This window comes from Octopus bimaculoides, chromosome 1 (genome assembly GCF_046866305.1).
Source record: "Octopus bimaculoides isolate indiv1 chromosome 1, ASM4686630v1, whole genome shotgun sequence".
In the NCBI taxonomy this organism is placed as follows: domain Eukaryota; kingdom Metazoa; phylum Mollusca; class Cephalopoda; order Octopoda; family Octopodidae; genus Octopus; species Octopus bimaculoides.
Window position 1 is genome coordinate 112,416,037 of NC_142928.1, and position 22,500 is coordinate 112,438,536.

The 22,500-nt window shown below is 36.5% G+C and overlaps 1 protein-coding gene across 2 annotated transcripts in view; it reads left to right on the forward strand.

Moving 5' to 3' along the window:
• Positions 1 to 22,500, forward strand: part of LOC106874050 (ER degradation-enhancing alpha-mannosidase-like protein 3) — a 465,143-nt gene that overhangs the window by 22,076 nt on the left and 420,567 nt on the right. For both annotated transcript variants that reach the window (XM_089356169.1, XM_089356161.1), the window contains exon 2: positions 9,759 to 9,804. In XM_089356169.1, coding sequence (XP_089212295.1) covers positions 9,759 to 9,804 — 46 coding nt within the window. The remainder of the gene's footprint in view (positions 1 to 9,758; positions 9,805 to 22,500) is intronic.

The following is a 22,500-nucleotide window of genomic DNA, read 5'->3' on the forward strand; positions in this document are numbered from 1 at the left end:
TTTCCAATTGGCAGAGTTTCTACAGCTGGATGCCCCTTCTAATGCCAACCACTCAGAGAGTGTAGTGGGTGCTTTTACGTGCTACCGGGACGAAGGCCAGTTAGGTGGTACTGGCAACGGCCACGCTCAGAATGGTGTATTTTATGTGCCACCCGCACAAGAGCCAGTCCATGGGCACTGGCAACGATCTCTCTCGGAAGTCCTTACACATGCTGCGGGCACAAGTGCTAGAAGTGCCAGAAAAGCGATGCTGGGCACAGGAGCCATCACAATTTCGCTTTCACTTGCCCCAATAAGTCTTCGCAAGCTGAGTTGTATGTATTTATATATATATATATATATATATATATATATATATATATATATGTATGTATGTATGTATGTATGTATGTACATATGGAAATAAACATTTTGAAAAAACTGAAGGTGTTTTGTATGACAATACAGTTAAACTCTGGAGAGAACAATGTTTAATTGAAGAATCAACATTGCTGACTTTGGGAAAGGAATGCTGTCTGCTTTTATAGATACAAAAAAGTGTTTAAACCAGAAAATAATGCTAATCCATTTCTAAGGAAAATTAAAGCATATCAGTTTTATTCACGAATGACCAAATAGATTTTATCTACCTAAGATTTACAAGAAACAGCACCAAATTCAGGTTCTCCAGACAACAAAATAAACCCACTAAAAAATTCTCAAATCCTTCTCCACCAAGACAGAATATCTTTTAAAACTGGATATTCCAATATACTCAAAGAAACAGTAATTATGACAAGAAAGACTGTCCTAGACATGAACAACCCTTTTTTCAGACATACAATGGATAAAGCTGGAAAGAAATGGTGTATATAATCACAGACTTAGGTACACAATCAAAAGAACAAGCATCACAAACCATTTTTTATTCTCAGAAGAAAGATTTCATAACACTTTGTAGTACAAGATAAAAGTAAGAAACCTAAAATAATAAATCTTTCCAACTTAAAATTCTCAAAAGAATAAATCCAAATCTTTTCAAAAGGTCTCAAACTTTTCCCCTACACCACAGTTAAGTACAAGCTGACATCTCAAATTATTGTAGAAAATTAAGATTAACTGACCTGTTTAATAATGAAAACACTGATCAATCCATTGTGCAAAACAAAAGCAATTACAACCCAATAGAAGGGAGAAACAAAACAGAAGACCAATTTTGTGTGTTTGTATCCACCTTCCCTTATAATGAACTTCCAATTCCTTAAACCAAAGTTCAACACTAGTCAAACGGAATGGGAAACTACATATGACCTAAAAAAACTTTAATAACATAGTTATAAAAGAAGCTGATAAGGGAACTGCTGTAGTTATTATGAACATGGAACAATACAAAAATGCATCGTTAACTCTACTTCAAGAAACCACCCACTATAAAGTAGTAAACAACTACCAAAAGAACAAAAACAATGTCTAAATTTAACATTTTCATAAACCAACATCTATTAAAGATATTGATTATCTAACAAATTTTATAGCCAAAGTCAGTTTCTTCTATGGACTTCCCAAAATCCACAAAAATAAAGCAGTTAATGATGCCTGCAAAATATCACACTCAGTCTGCATAAACATACTCTTTCCGAAGGATCTCAAATTAAAACTGATTGGCAGACCCAGCTTGTGAAACTCACAACTTAGCAACTTTCTTGATTACTGCTAAAACTTTTCTTAAAATTTATACAAGTTTCATAAGGGATGACCTAGACCTATTAAGCCATCTCCCCACAAAAGTTAACAGGGATACTATAATTGCTTCATTTGATGTACTAAATGTTTATACTCTCATCCCACATGAGTATTGGCTAGATGCAATAGCTTTATGGCTTAGAAAATTTCTGATGAAACTCCAGACCGAATTGATCAACAATTCATCACAGTAGGATTAAAATTCATCCTTCAAAGCAACTTTCTCATTTTTGAGAAAAACACCTACCAACAAATATCTGGAACGGTGATGGGTGCAAAAGTTGCTCCAACATATGCCAACTTAGTTATGGCATATCTAGAAGTTCAAATGTATGAATAAGCCAAAAAAGTACAGTACTTTGAAAATTATCTGGTGAAAAATTGGAAACAGTACTTAGATGACTGCCTTGTTCTGTGGACATACAACCGAGATGAACTCAATGATTTCAAATTCCTACTCAGCATCAGTAGCAGTATTCAGTTCACAATGGAATTTAACCATAACCAACTATCCTTCTTAGACATTTTGATTATTAACAATGACACAAACATAGAAAATGACATCTACTACAAACCAATAGACTCTAAACAGTACCTACTATTTTCTTCATGCTGCCCAAAACATACCCAAATCCAGTATTCCATTTAACCTAGCTAGAACAATCCAAACAATTTCCTCCAATCTGGATGCTAAGAATAAAAGATTCCTTTAATTAAAACAGGCACTACTTGAAAGATAGTACTCTAATGGAGAATGAAATAAAATGCACCAAAACAATAGACATTGAAGAATTACAAAAAGTCAAAAGCAGTTCAGATATACCCAAAACTCTATCTTTAAATACAACACTCAACTCAAGAAACATAGTGACATTCAACATTATCCATCAGAATATACTGTTATTGAGCCAAGACCCAAAAATGGAAAAGGCACTTGAATCATTAAGAATTATCAAATGCAAAAGTCAACCAAAACCCTAAAAATAGTGCTTACAAATGTGAAACTACCAACTACAGACTCAACTCCAAATGTTAAAAAGTGTGACTGATCCAGGTGTAGAACTCATGAAAACCTTATTGAGGGCTCAACTTAGAAATTTAAATCAACCATTTTACTTGTTCTTCAAAATATTTTATATATGCAATGGATGCAGGGAAGACTACATTGGACAGACTAAACTCAGTTTAAGAATGAGATTAAACATTCATCATCAACAAATACATGATCCCAAAAGACAGATTTCACTTATTGAATATCTGGATATATGCATGAAAGCTAAAACTCTAAAATTTCTTATTTTCCCACTCTATCATTGTGCATACAGTACTCCAGACCATACAAGTATTAATTAAGAAAGTTTGTTTATTAAAAGATACATGCTACTGTTGAACAGGCTATAAAAAACATCAGTAACACATGTCTCTTTTTTTTTCTCTTGTGAATTTTGTAGACTGTTTACTTGGGCTCATTCTTAAGAGAATCAAAATTCATGTAGCAGCTGTCATCTATCTTATTTACTCCACACCTCATTATTGTATGCATCCATCACACCTTTTTAACATAAAAAGGAAAGGTTTTAACATGTTCAATGGGCAGGAGTTAGCACTAATTGATAACATTATTCTTCTACAGTATAATAAACAATAATCATCTATAACCCTTTTATGTAAACAGTTATATCACTTATTCATATCTCTCTTTTCTAACTAGCATATGACATATTCACTGGTGAGAAGCTTTTATGTGATCTTGTGTCACTGCCACATGAGCTTAATACATAAATGTTGACTAATTAATTTGTATGTTAATGGATAGCATTTAGTCTTATTCCTCTATATCAGGCATTGGCAACCTTTTGATAACGGAGTGCCAAACCTAGCTTCCAAAAGCATTGCACGTGCCAACCTCATATTACTACTTTTATAAGTAGAGTTTATGCTTTTGAAACTCGCTATAACAGAAATCTATTTTATTAATTCTTTAATAATTCAAATTGCATGGAAACAAATATAATTTTATTTAAAAAATTAATTAAAAATTTTTTTCAAATTATAAACAAGTTATAAACAACAGTTACGTTAAATTTCTATAAATTAATGAGAACCTTGTCCCTGTACATTTTTGCTTAATTTCTCAATATCAGGTGCATAATTTGTGACTTTTAGCTTTATGCAAGCTTCCGAATGTTGAATTGTCAGACAATTTCTTTGTGGACTCAAAACAGATTTCATATGTGAAAATATTTGTTTGCATGTATATGTTGAGCCAAAGGCTGAAAGCAGAGCATATGAGATTTTCTTCGAAGAATTAAATCTTTCAGGCAACGACATCCAGCAATTGAAGATGGCAACAGACTTCTCCAAGCAGCTTCTTCCAAGAGTTTTTCGTAATTCCACAAATTTTGTTTTCCACAATTCTGAAGTTGTTAATTCAATCATTTCCATTTCAACGTGCATCCACTCAAAAAGTGATAGATCAAATGGATTTGTTTCCAAATCAGTCAAATCAGATTTGATGAGGAAAGAAAATATAGGAGCGTAAGTTTCGAAATCTTTACCTTGCTTGGAAAATTCTTCTTTCAACATTGCAATATATTTTTGAAGTTCACTTCTATTAACATTAAATCGATTTGAATAAGCTTTTACATTTGGAAAGTATTTGTAAGTGTTGCTAAGTATATCATGCCAAAAAATATCTAATTTTAACAAAGCATGATACAAATCTGTTCAAAACATTATTCCGATTAAGCTAACGGACATTACTGTGTAATGGGAGGTCTGCATATTTGCTGTTCAATTCTTGCAGAAGGGACTTAAATTGTCTGTGAGTCAGTGAAGAGCAAGCAACTATGAAGTTAACTATTTTAACAAGAGACTCCATGACAGAACTCAAGCTTTGTGACAAAATTTTTCCAACTAAATTTTCCTGATGTATAATGCAATTAAAACTCATTACATAGCATCCAATATGATTTTAAAGAAGTTTAACAAATCCTTTTTCTTTTCAAACCATTGCACGTGCACCATTTTTTATTTTATTTATTTATTTATGTGTTTCAGCCAAGTGGCTGCGGTCATGCTGGTGCACCACCTTTAGTCGAGCAAATCGACCCCAGGACTTATTCTTTAGAAGCCTAGTACTTATTCTATTGGTCTCTTTTGCCGAACCGCTAAGTTACGGGGACATAAACAGACCAGCATCGGTTGTCAAGCGATGTTGGGGGGACAAAGACAGACACACAAACACATACATATATACATACATACGACGGGCTTCTTTCAGTTTCCGTCTACCAAATCCACTCACAAGGCTTCGGTCGGCCCAAGGCTATAGTAGAAGACACTTGCCCAAGATGCCACGCAGTGGGACTGAACCCGGGACCATGTGGTTGGTAAGCAAGCTACTTACCACACAGCCACTCCTACACCTATACTTACCACACAGCCACTCCTACGCCTAGTAATACAAAATATTTTATTTATATTAATGTCTTGATTTTTGAAATAATTTACAAATGCAATCAGAATGTCCTGTCCTGTAGTTGTATTGGTAAGAGGAATCAAATAACATAATTCTTCATAAATATGATCATTGTCACAGTATCTTGCAACAATTGCTAGGTGCACCATGTCATTTATATCACTACTTTCATTGACAGCGTCACTGAATGCAGCAGCTTTTGTAATCCAACTTATTTGTTTTATTGTTATGTTTTCAGCTATATCAGTTATACGTCTTGCAATTGATCTTGCAGAAGCTGTTATTTTTAAAATTCGAGACAGTATTGTTTCAGCGTTTGGTATATAACTGAACAAAATTTTAGCGCTTCTCAGAAAAGCTTTTTTTGATAAATTCTTCATATGTAAAAGGTTTACCTTTCTCAGTTATACATTGAGCAATTATGTAATTACATTCGTTGGCTTTATTTTTGGTTCCAAGCATTTGAACAAAAACAGAAGTGCTTTTTTTGTAACTAGAAATAGCCCTTTTTATGGCTTCACTTTTTTCATCAGAGTTTTTAAATGTAGTCTGGTGTCTAGTTTGATAGTGTCTTTGTACATTTGATGTACAACATATGACAGTTTTCACAGCAGAATGCACACTCAGCATGATCATTTTGTTGTATAAATCCATATTCTGTTCTCCAGAAATCTTGAAATGGACGAACGTCAAGTTTTTATCTTTTGTTATTCATCTTGGGGTGCTATATATTGATAATTAATATTAACAGGTGTATAAACCTTTAAACCAGATTCTACAAATAAAAATAATTAGAATAAAATAAATAGGAAGAAATAAAAAAAACAAAAAAATGAAATAAATTTAATGAATAAATTTTCATAATAATAAAAATAATTAGATTAAAATAAATGGTAAGGATAAACAGAAAAAAAGAAATATATTAAAAAAATCAGACAAGTTGACTCTCAAAGAAGAAATTGAAATCAAAGAAAATAAGTATAATTTTTGACTTTTCATGTTTGTTTGTCTTTGAAAACCCATCTCACTACTGCTTTTTCTTTCCATTCAGTATAAAACTGACCTCAAAATGAGATAATAATTTTAAAAGAGTCTACTTATAGATGACCCACAAAGTAGGAGCCCATTTTTAAGAGTCTTTATTTAGACTGGCCACTGTAAAGTGGTTAACTAATTTTTACATATCATGATCTGCACTGCTAAATATACAACTGATTTTAAAAAATAGGCATTTGAAGCTCTCGCTCCTGGCTTAAGTAATATAGTACATATAAATGCTTTCAGTTCCAGCTTACAAACAGAAAGTTAATTGTGCTAACATTTATAATTTGGTGTTGTCAAAATTATTTGTGTTCAGCAGTACTATATTTTTAAGGAAATGTAATACTACCAAATAAGCTACCTTCAGAAAGTTTTGGTTCGAATTGATGGATCATAAAAAAGACATATAATTTAACTATTATGCTGTCGCTTCCTGAAATATAGTTATAAACAAAAAATTTACATTTATTTTTTGCCAAGAGGCATGAGTGCCATTGTGAACTGGTCCACATGCCATACATGGCACACATGCCATAGGTTGCCGACACCTGCTCTATATGTGTGTGTGTGATATTTATATGCATATATATGTGTGTATATGTATGTATATAGTTATATGTGTGTGTTTCTATGTGTATATTCATATATTATTACATGAGGGGGTACTTAAAAGTAACTGGAAACATTCTCTGTGGGCCAAGCCACTTGATGTGACTCTCATGCATCAGTCTGCCAGCTGTCATTGTTGTTGAGTGGAGTTGCACTGCCATGTGGTACATCTTTGTTTTGCAGTGCTTCTGACCTTGCTTACCTACCTTTCCTATTCGCCTGATCTACCTCCAACTTTTTTCTGTTCCCTTGAATGTAAAAAGTCCTTAAAGGAAAATGTTTCATAGATGTGTAAGAGGTGAAGAAAAACAATGGAGGCGTTCAAACAATGGAAAACACATCTGGACCGATAGAAATGCATTTGACTAGAAGGAGGAGGAAATAGAGATGTATAACATAAAAGGCAACTGGAAGTCCCTACAGGACAACCTATTGAGCGCTACTGACCAAATTTGTGGCTGGTACAAAGTTCCAATCAGACTAAGGGTAACATAGTGGTGGTGCAGTGTAGTAGACAAAGTGATAAAAGCAAAGAAGGACTAGAAGAGTTGGGGTAGCAGAAAACTAGAAGTGAAGTTAGTCAACAGGTCTATTTAGCTGGGTAGAAGCAGAAAGGAACAGGTTTGCCAATATTCTGCAGTGCAAAAACCAGAAGCATGAGGTTTCTAGATTGCAAGACAGTGTGCCAGAGAAAAATTGTCATGTCGTAGAAGAGAAGTGTATACGGATGGATGATGATACACTTACACTTAGTGATTCTGAAAAGAAAGTGGCAAGGAAGTGCCAAACAATGCAATAATTCTTCCTAACGTAAGGATATACTCAATTAGTTTTGGACTCAGAACACCACTGGGCACAGGCGTCAAATGCACTACCACGCACTTACTATCCTTATGCACTTGTACAGACTATATTCTACTTACTCTTTCCTTCCACCCATCTGTCCTTCCATTGAAAGTTAAACTCATCCGCAACTTCCGTATTCTACTTTCTGACCCCTACCTTTCCTACACCACCTCTCCTTTCCTTTAAAAAATAAAAACCTCAGAAATCTAGTAAGAAGCTCCACAATGTTCAGCCCCACAGAACCAGGTACTTTAAATGTGTTTGCCTACAATGCAATACCTGCCCCTGCACTAACAATACTACAGCCATCACTGGACCTAAAAAAAAAAAAAACATCATGTTACTCAGAACTTCTGTTGCACATCATATAACCTTGTATGTTGCATCATATGCAAACTTTGTGGTGTCTTTTACATTGGGGAAACAGACCAACACCCTGCTGATCGTTTTCAAAAGCTTATTCAAAGCATATTACTATGTCTTCTTGGCCGACCTTTCACCACTCACTTGAACTCAACAGTATGTGGTGATGCCCTGCACCATGGATCCACATTCTGAAAGGAATAGAGGTAATGTTTCATATTCGGACTTGGCACCATGTCATCAATAGGCTTAAATGAATGTTTATTCTTCTACTCCTACACCTCTTAATTCCTTGAACCCTATTTAAGCCTTCAACTCCTCTCTCACTCTATTTTGTCCTTTCATCTCACTTTAAACTTCTCCCCCTTCTCCTCATTCTATTACTCTTACCTTCTTCCTTCTTACACTATTTCTCCTATCACTTCTTCACATATGAAGCTGATGTGGCCCTGTATTGCTGTCTTTTTTTTTTTCAGACTAGTTTGCTTCTAGAAGTTCTTGTAGCCCAACATCTAAAGTCTTTAACAACAAACTTATGTTGGGTAGGACTTTGCATTTATGATCATTTGTTTATTCCACTTTCTGGTGAGAATGTAGTTTTGTTTTGTGTGATCACCAGATTGCTAGGTGATCAGGTGACTAGTTGGTTTTCTGAAGTTAATGATGCATATCATTATGTTGTGTGTGTGTGTGTGTGTGTGTGTGTGTCTGTCTGTCTGCCTGCCTGCCTGCCTGCCTGCCTGCCTGCCAGCCAGCCAGCCAGCCAGCCAGTCAGTCATCCTGCTTGCTGTTAAACTTTCAGACTTGTTTTTCCATGCTAGCATGGTTTAGATAAATATATTATTGAGGTATTGCTTTATAGCTGGATGCCCTTCCTGTCTCTATCCCTAATTTAAGAATAATACAGTTATATACTTTATGAGAGTAATTTGTTAATGTGAGAGCTCAAACAAGAACCAACCCCAGAAACAGGAAACAAAGACACAATATTACAACTCCTTTTTTGGGAATATGTACTACAACTTGCCCCAGATCTGATGAAACAAAACATTTAAATAAATCCACTGAACATGTAAAGCCTAAAGTTATAAATTTATTGTAAAGAAACCTCAACAAAAATGAATTGATCTTACGCCTGCTTCTAACCTCATAGAACTAAAAGTAGACATTGAACATTTGAGTCACCACCTCTGCCTTATAAAATTCTTTGGCAATAAGAATGTAAATGATGAGTCTGGGGGAATGACAAGCATTTAGATACAGTTTTCAGATTCCCTTTCAATACACATAAATGCAAAGAAAACATTTGTAAAGAAGAAAAAGGGGCTATATTAACACTGAAGAACAACTCAATCATCCTAAAAGATGCCAATTAGAGTGAGGCGATAGTCATTATGGGAAAAAAACTATTATTAAGACAAAATATTGGAACAACTAACAAATCAAAATTACTATAAGGAAGAAACAAGAAATCCAGAAAAAATAATGAATAAAATTGAATTTAGAAGAGCTTACAACACTTTTGAGTAGCCCCTGCAGTTCCTGCATGGGTTAAAGTATCTTTGATATTTATTTCACTTATTTCATTTTATCAGGGATATAATTTAAACATTTGGCGTATTGTTGTGTAAATGAAAGTAAATATGAGCTGTTATTTTAAATATTTTCTAATATATTTCAATTTTTTGTTTTTTAGGGACCAAGTTATTGAGATGTTTAATCATGCATACAATTCTTATATGGTGAGTACTGATTTACAAATTGTGTCTAGTTAATCTTGCAGGTATGATAGTAATATATATTACCTACTGAAGGACACATGCAATGCATATTTATTTGTTACCAGAAAATCCAGTGTCTCTTAACTCTTAACATTCTGCACACCATGAATCCACACAGCATCTTTCTCTCAGTCCTATACTACATTCATTCTAAATGAAATTAGAAACTCTCTAATCTAAAGGAGAAAAATTTAATCCAGCCAGCTTTCTAAATGTAGAAGGTTATGTGAACTGCCTCCCCACATGCACCCCCTTTCATGCTTAAAGATCCAAATACTTCCTTTCTGATCCTAAATGCTGGCTGATTAACCCCTCTAAGAATGAAATAGGCATCATAAGCAAGCTAAGTCTAAATACCATCTTCTCTGATGTTTGAAGAGCTACAAGGTTCATCCAGTGGGGTTGCAGCACCATAGGAAATGACTGGTTCCACATCATTGAGAATAAAGCAGTCTGCTGGATCACTAAGTTCTTCAGTATCTGGATTTCCACTTTTCAATATGAAAATCCCCACTTCTGAGGGCCTTAGATTTTAGTAAGCAATTTATCAATATCAGTGACTTTGAATGCTAGAAAGTCAATTTTGGTTCACAATGATCCCACTAAGTGAAGAAGAAAGGTGACCTATAGTTCAATGTAACTGTAGGGAGTTGTGATACAGCTGAGATCACTGACCTCATTGTATTATTTCTTCTGGATACTCTAAAGAAGTGCGCATACATCCATAGATCAGCCATGTTGTAGGACAGCAGTCTGGCAATCTCAAGCCATGTGAATGGCCACACTACGGACAAGTTCAGGAAGGATCTGATAAAGTTCTTCAAAGAATTAGACTTACATTTAACACTTGTCACCCATATCACAAAGGTTGACTTCTGTGACCCTAGACATGAAATAGGAAGCCCAAAGAGGAAACTGTTTATATCCATAGAAACTCTCCCCCTCCACCAGCTGTGATTAGAAACCTAGTGACAGGCATAAGCAAATGAATCTCTAAACTATTAGCAGATTGAGAGATCTTCAACAGAGCTGCCTCCATTATATTGAGTCACTATCATGTGAATTGCTTTCTGGATTTTGTAATACACCTGCATCTGTTGTGGAGAGATAATTAGATATGTGTGCGTGTAACTATACACAGATATGAATATACATATGCTTGTGTATGTGTATATGTTTATATATTTCAATACATATGTATGTATATATCATCATCATCATACATCCATTTCCCATGCTGGCATGGGTTGGATGGTTTGATAGGAGCTGGCCAGCCAGGGAGCTGCACCAGGCTCCAGTTGTCTATTTTGGCATGGTTTCTATGGTTGGTTGCCCTTCCTAAAGCCAGCAAATTTACAGAATGTACTGGGTGTTCTTATGTGACATTGGCACAGGTGCTTTTACGTGGTACCGGCATGGGTGCTTTTTACATTGCACCAGCAGTGGTGTTATTTATGCGGTACCAGCATAGGTGATTTTTACATGGCACCAGGACGGGTGCTTTTACATGGTATCAACACCTGCGAGCTCATTCTCTATGTCAACAAAAGCCAAGTACAGAGATTTATTTTTGGCTAAATACTTCTGCTGCAGTTGCCTCATGAAGATACCATTAATAATGATTCCACCTGGCATAAAAAACAATCAGCGTCTCATCTAGGCTAACTTGTTTCCTAATTAGTTGAGCTTTCTATAACTTTCATTCTTATATAGATACAAAAAGTATATATATATATATATATTTCTCAAGATTCTATTTATACCATTCAATATTTAATGTGTTTATGCGACAGAAATCCCCAAACCTACCTCTCTATTCTCCCTCGTGCTGGCATAACCCCCCCCCCCCCTCTGTTTTTACTCTGTCTCTTTCGATATCTGCTTTTCTCTGTCTCTCTTGATCCCCGTTGCTTGCAATCTCTCTTCTCATACCTATTTGCATTGACCCCTCGCTTCGTCCACCAGGCCTATAAAACTATAGCGCGTGCGACCGAAATACCTCTGCAGCAATGGCCTCGAATTTCTTCACTTGTTCATTGAACTACTCCCAAATTAATACGACCATAGAAGCATGTAGAGATGAGTTCTGTCTTTCTCACCTGAATTGTACTTTTCTATGTATTTTTGCTCCGATTCGTAATATCTTATTTAGTGCTCAAATTCGTTTTCAGTAGTCCCTAACGGTGTTGTCACACTCATTCATTTATTCAAGTTTTTCAGTTTTAATTTCCTCACATAGTCACCTATCTCTATAATTCTGTCTTAGACTTAGCTGGCCGAAAACCCTTATTTCTCAAAATTCTATTTATACCACTCAATATTTAATGTGTCTATGCGACAGAAATCCCCAAACCAACCTCTCTATTCTCCCTCGTGCTGGCATACCCCCCCCCCCCTCTGTTTTTACTCTGTCTCTTTCGATATCTGCTTTTCTCTGTCTCTCTCGATGCCCCTCGCTCGCAATCTCTCTTCTCGTACCTATTTGCATTGACCCCTCGCTTCGTCCACCAGGCCTATAAAATTATCGCGCGTGCGACCGAAATACTAGTGCAGCAATGGCCTTGGTGATACGTAAAAGCACCCACTACATTCTCGGAGTCGTTGGCGTTAGGAAGGGCATCCAGCTGTAGAAACTCTGCCAAATCAGATTGGAGCCTGGTGTAGCCTTCGGGTTCCACCAGTCCTCAGTCAAATCGTCCAACCCATGCTAGCATGGATAGCGGACGTTATATGATGATCATGATATATATATATATATATATATATATATATATATATATATATATATATATATATATATAGATAAAAAAAAGACTAAATATATTCAGAAGATAAATTCATATGTACAAGCATATAGATTTTATTTCATTTAACGTCTGCTTTCCATGCTGACATGGGTTTGATGGTTTGCCTGAAACTGGTAAGCCAGAGAGCTGCACCAGGTTCCACTCTGATTTTGCATGGTTTCGATGGCTTGATGTCCTTCTTAATGCAAACCACTCCAAAAGTGTAATGGGTGCTCTTTATGTGCCACCAGCATAGATGCCATTTACATGACACTGGTGATGGCCACAACTTACGATTTTACGAGTGCCATTCACATGACACTGGGAATATATTAACAAATAAATTAATTTTTACATGGAGTATAAAAAATACAAAAAACTAAAGGAATGCATCATATTTTAACTCAACAGCTTTTTTCTTGGAGCTTGGAATTACGTAATAGTTGTAATCTTCATAATTAGCAGATGAAATTTGCAAAATGCCATGGATATGCAACCAGTAGATGGTTGCACAGACATTACTGTAATATCAGCTTCCTTGGTCAGGCACAGAAATTGGCAGATATCAGTTCACATCATAGTGCAAGAGATTTAAAGGTTGAATGGGAGAAGAGGAAGACAGGAGTAAAAGGCAGGGAGAGGGAGGATGCAGGCAACTTAAGGAGGGGGAGTGGTGAAGAAGATGAAGAGCAAGAAGAGATAAGAAATATGATGTAGGGAGAGGGAAGGTGAGGTAAGTAATCTGGGGGGGGGGTGAAGGATAATTAAATAGAAGTAAAAGTGGTGAGTCGGAGGATGGAGGGAAGGGACGAAATAGGTCAGTATTGTGAAAGGAAATGCTGTTAGTGATATATGTCCTTAACCCTTTCGTTACTAAGCCGGCCGTAGCCAACCAAAAAATTTTTTGGTTCATAAGACCAACCCGGCTGTAGCTGGCCGAGAGTACCCATTGTTATTTAAATGTAAATTTGAACCCAAATCTCGGTAGTACATTCGTTAAAGCACATGATTTCACTTTGCAAACAGTTGAGTTATTGTATCCTACATTGTTTGGCGTGATATTTGAACTCAGTGAATTTTGGAAGATTTTTTTCTACATTTTTTGCGGCGTTAATTTTTTTCCACTTTGAAGATGGAGAGGAGTTTTATGCTATCAAGCAGTGATTCCAAATTTGAAAGATTTTCAACAGAAGATATGGAGATATCAAAGAAAAGAATGAATGAGCTGCAAACGCATGTGGTGAACGTTAATGAATCGGACATTTCTGTATCCGAAACCGAAAGCAGCGATTCTGAAGAAACTGAAAGCGGCGACATCAACAGCGAGGATGATTTTACACCAGAATGGAGTAAAAATTTTTTTAATGTTTTTATTAACAATTTTTCTGAGGAGACAAGGTCTACCCATAGTCTTTCTCTGGAAGTGAAACCTTTAGACTTCTTTTTCTTATATTTTCCAGCATGCTTGTTTGAAATGATTACTGTGGAAACAAACCGTTACGCAGAATGTAGACAAACCGGAATAAAAGATAGCTTGCGGTTTCCCACAACCGTAGATGAAATACGGGCAATTTTTGCCATAAATATTATTATGGGTATTAGACAGTTACCCAGAATAACAAATTACTGGAACAATCAGGAACCTTTTGGCGATGAATATGTTTCCAGTATTATGACCCGAATACGATTTGTGAAGCTGAACCAATATTTACATGTGAGAGACACTAGCCGTACTCCAGTACGTGGAGAACCAAGCTTTGATCCCTTATTTAAAATAAGACCCCTCATCGACTGCGTTCAAAATGCATATAAAACATTTTACAAGCCTGCATGTAAAACATTTTACTTATCCGTCGATGAGGGCATGGTGGGGTATAAAGGAAGAGTACGCTTCCTACAGTATATGCCAGAAAAGCCCACAAAATGAGGGATCAAAATTTGGAAAATTTGTGAGGCAAATACTGGGTACTGCTGTGGATTTAGCTTTTATACAGGAAAAAGAGACAATAATGTTAGTCAGCATGGCCTAGGGTACGATGTGGTCTGGATTTTATCACTTCCATACCATAACCAGGGCCGTATATTATTTTTTGACCAATTTTTTAGTTCGGTCAAACTTGTGGTGGATTTAGAAGCTGTGACAATGTAAACGTGTGCTACAGTAATTGCTAGTAGAAAAGGGCTGCCGTTGGATATAAAAAAAGCAAAATTTTTTTTAAAAAGTGGTGAAATAATCCAATGGCAGAAAAGAAATCTGCTAGCAACCGCATGCAGAGATAAGAGGCAGATAAATTTTCTATCTACCAGTGCACAACCATGTGTAGATGAAAATGGCACCCTGTTTTTGAACTTTGATTATAACCAGTGTGGATCGGCTGAACCAGATGATGAGTTATTATCTGGTTGGTAGACCGGGTAAATAAATGGTGGCGATACCTGGTTTGGTATATAGTAAACATGAGCATTGTAAATGCATTCATATTATATACCAAATCAGGAGGAGTTCGCAAGCAGTGCGACCATCTGCAGTTCCGAGCAGATGTTGCAACGCAGTTGAGGGCAGGTTATTCCTCCAAAAAAATAACTGCAGGAAGGAAAAGCAAAGCCTGCCAGAGAAATATCCCTCTGAGTTCAGCTGATCTACATAAATTAGAAAAAATCGGGGGTCGCAAAAGGTAGTGCCATGAATGTCTACATCAACAAAGAAAAACTCCCAGTGGACAGCCAGTTGAAACGTCTTTCCAATGTGCATTCTGCAAATTCTGGTGCCTCAAACATTTTAAGTATCACATTTAATCTTTTGATTAAATCTATATTATTATACATACAGCAAAAATTTAGATTCAGAAGAATATGGTACTTAAGTTAAGGCACCAAAATTTAGTATGGTATTATCCATACAATTTCAAAATAAGGTGATTAAAATCAAAAAAAGCAGCAAGGATATCCAGAGATATAAGCTGAAGTGAAGACAGCATGTTCTTTGTCTATCTCCTTACCTTCGTGGAGATTTTAGGTAAAATTATACTTATGTTTTAATTTAATTAAATTCTATGTTTTTAGGCAGTTGAGGATTGCTTTGCATTTAAAATGATGTAATGATTGCATTGTTCAATTAAATGGAGTTGCTTGAAACGATCTGGATATCCTTGTTGCTTATTTTGATATATATATATATATATATATATATATATATATATAAACAATTGCAGCGTGGAAGGTGTTTATAAGCCATTTAAAATAACACACAAAATCCGTTAGATTCACTTCAACATTTAAATTTAATTTGTCAAAATATTTTCGTCGCTTTGAGACCGTGACCTGTTCACTGACAAAATCCTGTGCTGCATCTCTCTCTCTCTCTCTCTCTCTCTCTCTTTCTCTCTCTCTCTCTCTCTATCTCTCTCTCTCTCTCTCTCTCTCTCTCTCTCTCTCTCTCTCTCTCTCTCTCTATATATATATATATATATATATATATATATATATTAATAGTTATCGCCAAACCAACATGGCAGTCCAAAAATAAGACGAATGCTGCCGTTGATTAACTCCAAGAGGCCATCGCCTCTAGCTAGCTATGTGACACATGAATCTGTGTCCATTATAACCGTCAAGGGTTATAATGGACACAGATTCGTGTGTCACATAGCTAGCTAGAGGCGATGGCCTCTTGGAGCTAATCAACGGCAGCATTCGTCCTATTTTTTGAACTGCCATGTTGGCTTGGCGATGACTATTAATATCCAGTACCGCTGCCGTAGTCTCCTTTAGAGAGACTTAGAAATATTAATATATATATATATATATATATATATATAGTTCAAATTTACAGGGAACAGAAGACGAAGACAGGTGAGAGAACAACAAGCAGGTGTATTAGTTTAACACTCAGGAAGAATGGAAAAGTTTTTAACATTTTGAGCCTATTGTTCAGATATTTCTTAATGTGAAACCAATGGTAACCTTAATACACAAATAAAATATGTATGAAGATATATATATAGATATATATATACACACACATACACATATATATATGTGTATGTACATACATGCATTGTGTGTGCATGTGTATATGTATGCATAGGTATATATGTACATGTGTATGTATAGAGGTGTTTTTTAGACATATATTTTGTGTGTATATAAGTTGATGCATTGTTAAACTGGTATGTGTGTGCTGTATGCACTAATTGTAGTAAAATATTTAAATGGATGCAGGATATACGACATAAGTGCAAACTTTGGTTATCTAAGGTATATTTGTGAAGGTAATACTTCCTCTCGGTTCCTCTTTCTTTCTCTGTTTTCTTCTCATCTGCTATGGCCCCCATCATCATCATCATCGTTTAATGTCCGCTTTCCATGCTAGCATGGGTTGGACGATTTGACTGAGGACTGGTGAAACCGGATGGCAACACCAGGCTCCAATCTAATTTGGCAGAGTTTCTACAGCTGGATGCCCTTCCTAACGCCAAACACTCAGAGTGTAGTGGGTGCTTTTACGTGTCACCCGCACGAAAACGGCCACGCTCGAAATGGTGTCTTTTATGTGCCACCCGCACAAGCCAGTCCAGGGGCACTGGCAACGATCTCACTCGAAAATCCTACGGGAGCCAGTCAGGCGGTACTGGCAACGGCCACGCTCAAAATGGTGCATCTCATGTGCCACCCACACAAGAGCCAGTCCAGGGGCACTGGCAACGATCTTACTTGGCTTGCCGGGTCTTCTCACGCACAGCACATTTCCAAAGGTCTCGGTCAGTAGTCATCGCCTCGGTGAGGCCCAATGTATGACGGTCTTGCCTCACCACCTCAGCCCAGGTCTTCCTGGGCCTACCTCTTCCACGGGTTCCCTCAACTGTTAGGGTGTGGCACTTTTTCACGCAGCTATCCTCATCCATTCTCACCACATGTCCATACCAGCGCAATCGTCTCTCTTGCACACCACAACTGATGCTTCTAATGTTCAGCTTTTCTCTCAAGATACTTACACTCTGACGGGTATTCACATTGACATTACACATCCAACGGAGCATACTGGCTTCATTCCTTGCGAGCTTACGTATGTCCTCAGCAGTTACAGCCCATGTTTCACTGCCATGTAGCATGGCTGTTCGTACGCATGCGTCATACAGTCTGCCTTTTACTCTGAGTGAGAGTCCCTTTGTCGCCAGCAGGGGTAAGAGCTCTCTAAACTTTGCCCAGGCTATTCTTATTCTAGCAGCTACACTTTCAGCGCACTACTAACTTGGTCGCCCAGATAGCGGAAGCTATCGATTACCTCTAGTTTTTCACCCTGGAATGAGATAGAAGTTGTTTCCTGTTTGTTTACAGTCTTTATTGCACCTGAACATCTGCCACATACAAAAACTAAGTTCCTAGTTAACCTTCCTTTGATATTGCTGCACCTCTTATGTGTCCATAGCTTGCACTCGGTACATCTTATAGAGTTACTACCTACTCCTTTTCTACATACTGAGCAGGGCCATCTACCTGAAGGGGTTTGTGTTTTATCTACCTTCCTACTTATTAGGATTTTGGTTTTAGCTAGGTTGACTCTAAGGCCCTTCAATTCTAGACCTTGCTTCCACACCTGAAACTTCTCCTCTAGTTCTGATAGTGACTCCCCAATTGATCCATAAATAATTATAAGTCTGTGAAATTTTATAGTTTCTGACCTCTGCCCTTAGAATGTTACATTCCCATCAATCCAATTGTTCTATTAGCAAATTCACTTGTTTTGTTAAGCACTTCAAATTCTCTACATACCATATGATTATTTGTTTAAAATCACCTGATGCAGGTAGATTTTTTGCATAATGTAATTGAATTATTCATCAATTAAAAAAAAATGCTTCTGAAACAGCTGTTGTGAATTTTTAAACACCAGAAATATTCTTTATGTTGCATGTCTCGTTTCTCTGTTTTTTTCATTGTTCGAAAAAAAAAAAAGAAGTTCGTTTTCTGTCTTCGTCTTTATGTTTTTGTTTCTCATTGTGTTTAACGTTTTTTGTGGTGTCCTGTACTCATATATGCATCTATGTATACATATAGTTGTAGGTATGTACATATATGTATGGATATATACATATAGTTATATATTATTTATGTTATTATATGATCGAACGCCATGCACTGTCTCCAAGTAAGTTTTATCGTAATTTCTACTGCACACTCTACTACTATTACTATTACTTCCCTGTCTATCTCTCTCCCTCTCTTGTTCTTCATCCTTTGTTTTTCTCTCCCAACCCTCCCCATTTCTTCTCTTCCTTTCACCGTTCCCTCTCTCTCACTCCTCCTCTTTGACCCTCGTCGCTGACACGGGACGAAAGGGATTCTTTCTTTCTACTTCCTGCCTTCCTATAGAGAAGACGTGAATTTTTTTGTCTTTCATTCACATCTAACCTCGCGTTCAAAATAATAATTTTTCTATCGTCTTGGCCTAACAGTCCTTACCGTTTGTTTTCACTGTTCTGTCTTGTTTTTACTGTCTTGTTCTCACTGTCCTGTTCTTGTTTACACTTTCACTCTCCTCAAAAAATTCCATATTTAATTTAATTTGCTTTGTGGGAAGGACTGTTCCAACGATGTCATGTATTGTCCTTGCCTTCGAAACGCTGAGTAGATGGAACAGGGACAACTGAAGAAGGGAAATATTCTTTATGTTGCATGTCTCGTTTCTCTGTTTTTTTCGTTGTTCGAAAAAAAAAAAGAAGTTCGTCTTCGGTCTTCATCTTTATGTTTTCGTTTCTCATTGTGTTTAATGTTTTTTGTGATGTCCTGTACCCATATATGCATGTATGTATACATATAGATGTAGGTATGTACATATATGTATGGATATATGCATATAGTTATATATTATTTATGTTATATATATATAATAATAATAATAATAATAATAATATAAATAAAAAAGATATATATATATGCATATCTACATACATATATGTACATGCCTACATATATAAGTATATATACATGCATATATGGGGGTACAGGACATCAAAAAAACGAGAACATAAAAAAACAAAAGAACATGGGAAACGAACTTTTTTTTTCCGGACAGCGAAAGAAACAAATAGAGAAACAAGACAGGCAACATAAAGAACAATCCCTTCATCAGTTGTCCCCTGTTTTATCTACTCTGCGTTTTGAAGGTTGGGACAAGATGTGATGTTCGTCACTAGATCTATGTTAGGAATTCCTTGGTGCACACTGAATATAGTAGAAATAGCATGCTCTGTTTGGACAGTAATAAGACACACACAACCCAACAACGCCCTTTCTAGGAGGTGCAGACTATGCTCAGAGGAATCTCTGTCCATTTTATTAATAAGAGTAAAGATTATTAACAAACTGTCAGATCAAATAGCATGTTGCATGCCTGCAAAGAGATGCACATTCACCCATTACAATAGACAGAATTCAGCACCATCACAGCTATAATTAGCATATATGGAGTACCCCATCACAGCCTTAATTAGCATACATGAGGTACCTGGATTTCTAATCAAATGCATATTGTGATATGACATCACAAAGTACTCCTAGGAACCACAATATGGTATAGTACTTGCCTGTTCACTGTCCTGTACAAACACTTACCTATATCCCCACATACCACCCTCTAACTGACAAATACACCACTACCCATACTTTTTCTTCACCATCTTAAATAATCATGCACTTTATCCTTATATTCTAGTTTTTAGTGATGAACATACCACCACATACGATGCATGCTTAAATGTCCAGAATATACACGTTTATCCTTACATTATGTTTTTCCTTGGGACAGTCACACCACTACTCATGCACAAAGTTGTAGGATACTACCCTACTGACTTTGAGGTTTTCCCATGGAACGCGTCACCTAATAGGAACCTAACTCCACCAGCACCCATGGTCTTGTGGCACCAGTTATTTAGGTAATAAGTGTCAACATACCATTATTAATAGATGCTCCTATGAGAAACTACACACATGAAAGACCAGCTGATCTGAACATTAGCTAAACACATATAATTATCACTACATTGACAGTGTTATATGTTGTATTGTTCTACTGTCCCATTGTCTTATCTAACTGTGGTCTTTCCACTGGACACACAGTTGTAAGTAACCCTATCTGAAAAGGTAGACTCATATATGTATGTACATAAGTGTAGATCTGTCTATATGAACAATATTAATGCACCAACTTGTTCTTTTCATATGTATGTACCTGGGGTGTGTGTCATGCTTACTTCAAAGGAAGAAGTGAGTAGCAAAGCGAGAGAGAGGACAGGAAGTAAGAGAGACAGTGAGTGGTGATGGTGTTTGTTTTGTCTTTTTAAATGTTTCAGAGAGAAGTAAGAAAGTGAGAGAGAAAGAGAGAGAGTGAAAGAGACAGTGAGTGGTGACAGGGTCACAAGAAAAGTAGATACATAGATCAAAAGAAAAGTTGATACATAGATACATACACACATTGTTAAATTAAAAGCGGAAGAGAGGAGGGACACAAAGAAAGTGAAAGAGAAAGAGAGAAAGTGAGAGAGACAGTAGATACATAGATCGAAAGAAAAGTTGATACTTAGATACATAGACACAGCAAATATTAGATGTCAGTTTCACTTTTCATTTCCACATGAGGATAAAATTAACTTGCAAGTGGCTGAGTACTCCACAGACATGCATATCATTAACATAGTTCTCAGAGAGATTCAGCCTCACACAGAATATGACAAGGCTGACCCCTTTGAATTACAGCTACAACTCATTTTGACCAGCTGAGTGGACTGGAGCAAGATAAACCTTCAAGTGGTTGGAAGAAAATGAAAAAAAGATCCTATATAGGGGTAGGAAAATCTTTTTAGTCGTCAGGGTCACTGTGGGTGTTGATCTGGTCCTAACAACGGCATTTGTGGGCCTCAGATCTAGAGGCCAAAATCACTGATGCGCAGGCTGTTGTTATCAAACTGAGCATGAGTCGAGGGTGGATACATGACAGAATAGCAATTATTTCATTTTAGCTTTTACTACTTATACTAAACACATGACATTTTTGCCTTATGATATGGAACATTTCCTTTCCTTTGACTCTTTTTTAAAAATGGTATTCCATCGGTTATGATGATGAAGTTCCTGTTTATCTGATCAACGAACAGTCTGCTTGTAAAATTAACATGCAAGTGGCTGAGTACTCCACAGACATACATGCCATAAGGTAGTTCTCAGGAACATTCAGCCTCACACAGACTGTGACAAGGCTGGCCTCTTTGAATTACAGCTACAACTCTTTTTTGCCAACTGAGTTGACTGCAGCAAGGTGAAGTAAAGTACCTTGCTCAAAAACACACTGTGCTGCAGGGAATCGCACTCCTGACTTTACGATCATGGGCTGAATACCTCTAACCACTGAACCATGCACCTTCACTCTCTTAATCACAGAGAAAAGGAGTGAAGTGACAGAGAAATGAAAGCCTCAGTCATTTACAATGACAATTAGACTGAAATATGATCAATCTTTTCTAGCTTCTTTACTTTTGACAATGAAGAAGAGGGAAAGACATTTAGTAATGAAGAGAGGGAAAATCTTTCAGGTGCTAATGTTTTTATTCTGGGAGTTCTGGAATGATTGAGTGGTAGTTCTCTCTTTTTTCCCCCACCCCTGGTACTTATTTGCCTTTGATAGATTTTCATGTCTTTTAGTTGGAGAGAAAGACCATGTTTTTTTTTTACAGGCACATTTAATGTTTTCTTTACAAACTACAAACAATCCCCACTCCCTTTTTTTTTTTTTCATACAAAATCCAATGCAAATTTCAAACGGGGGACGAGTTTCTTCTGTAGACTCGGACCAACCAAAGCCTCATGAGTGAAT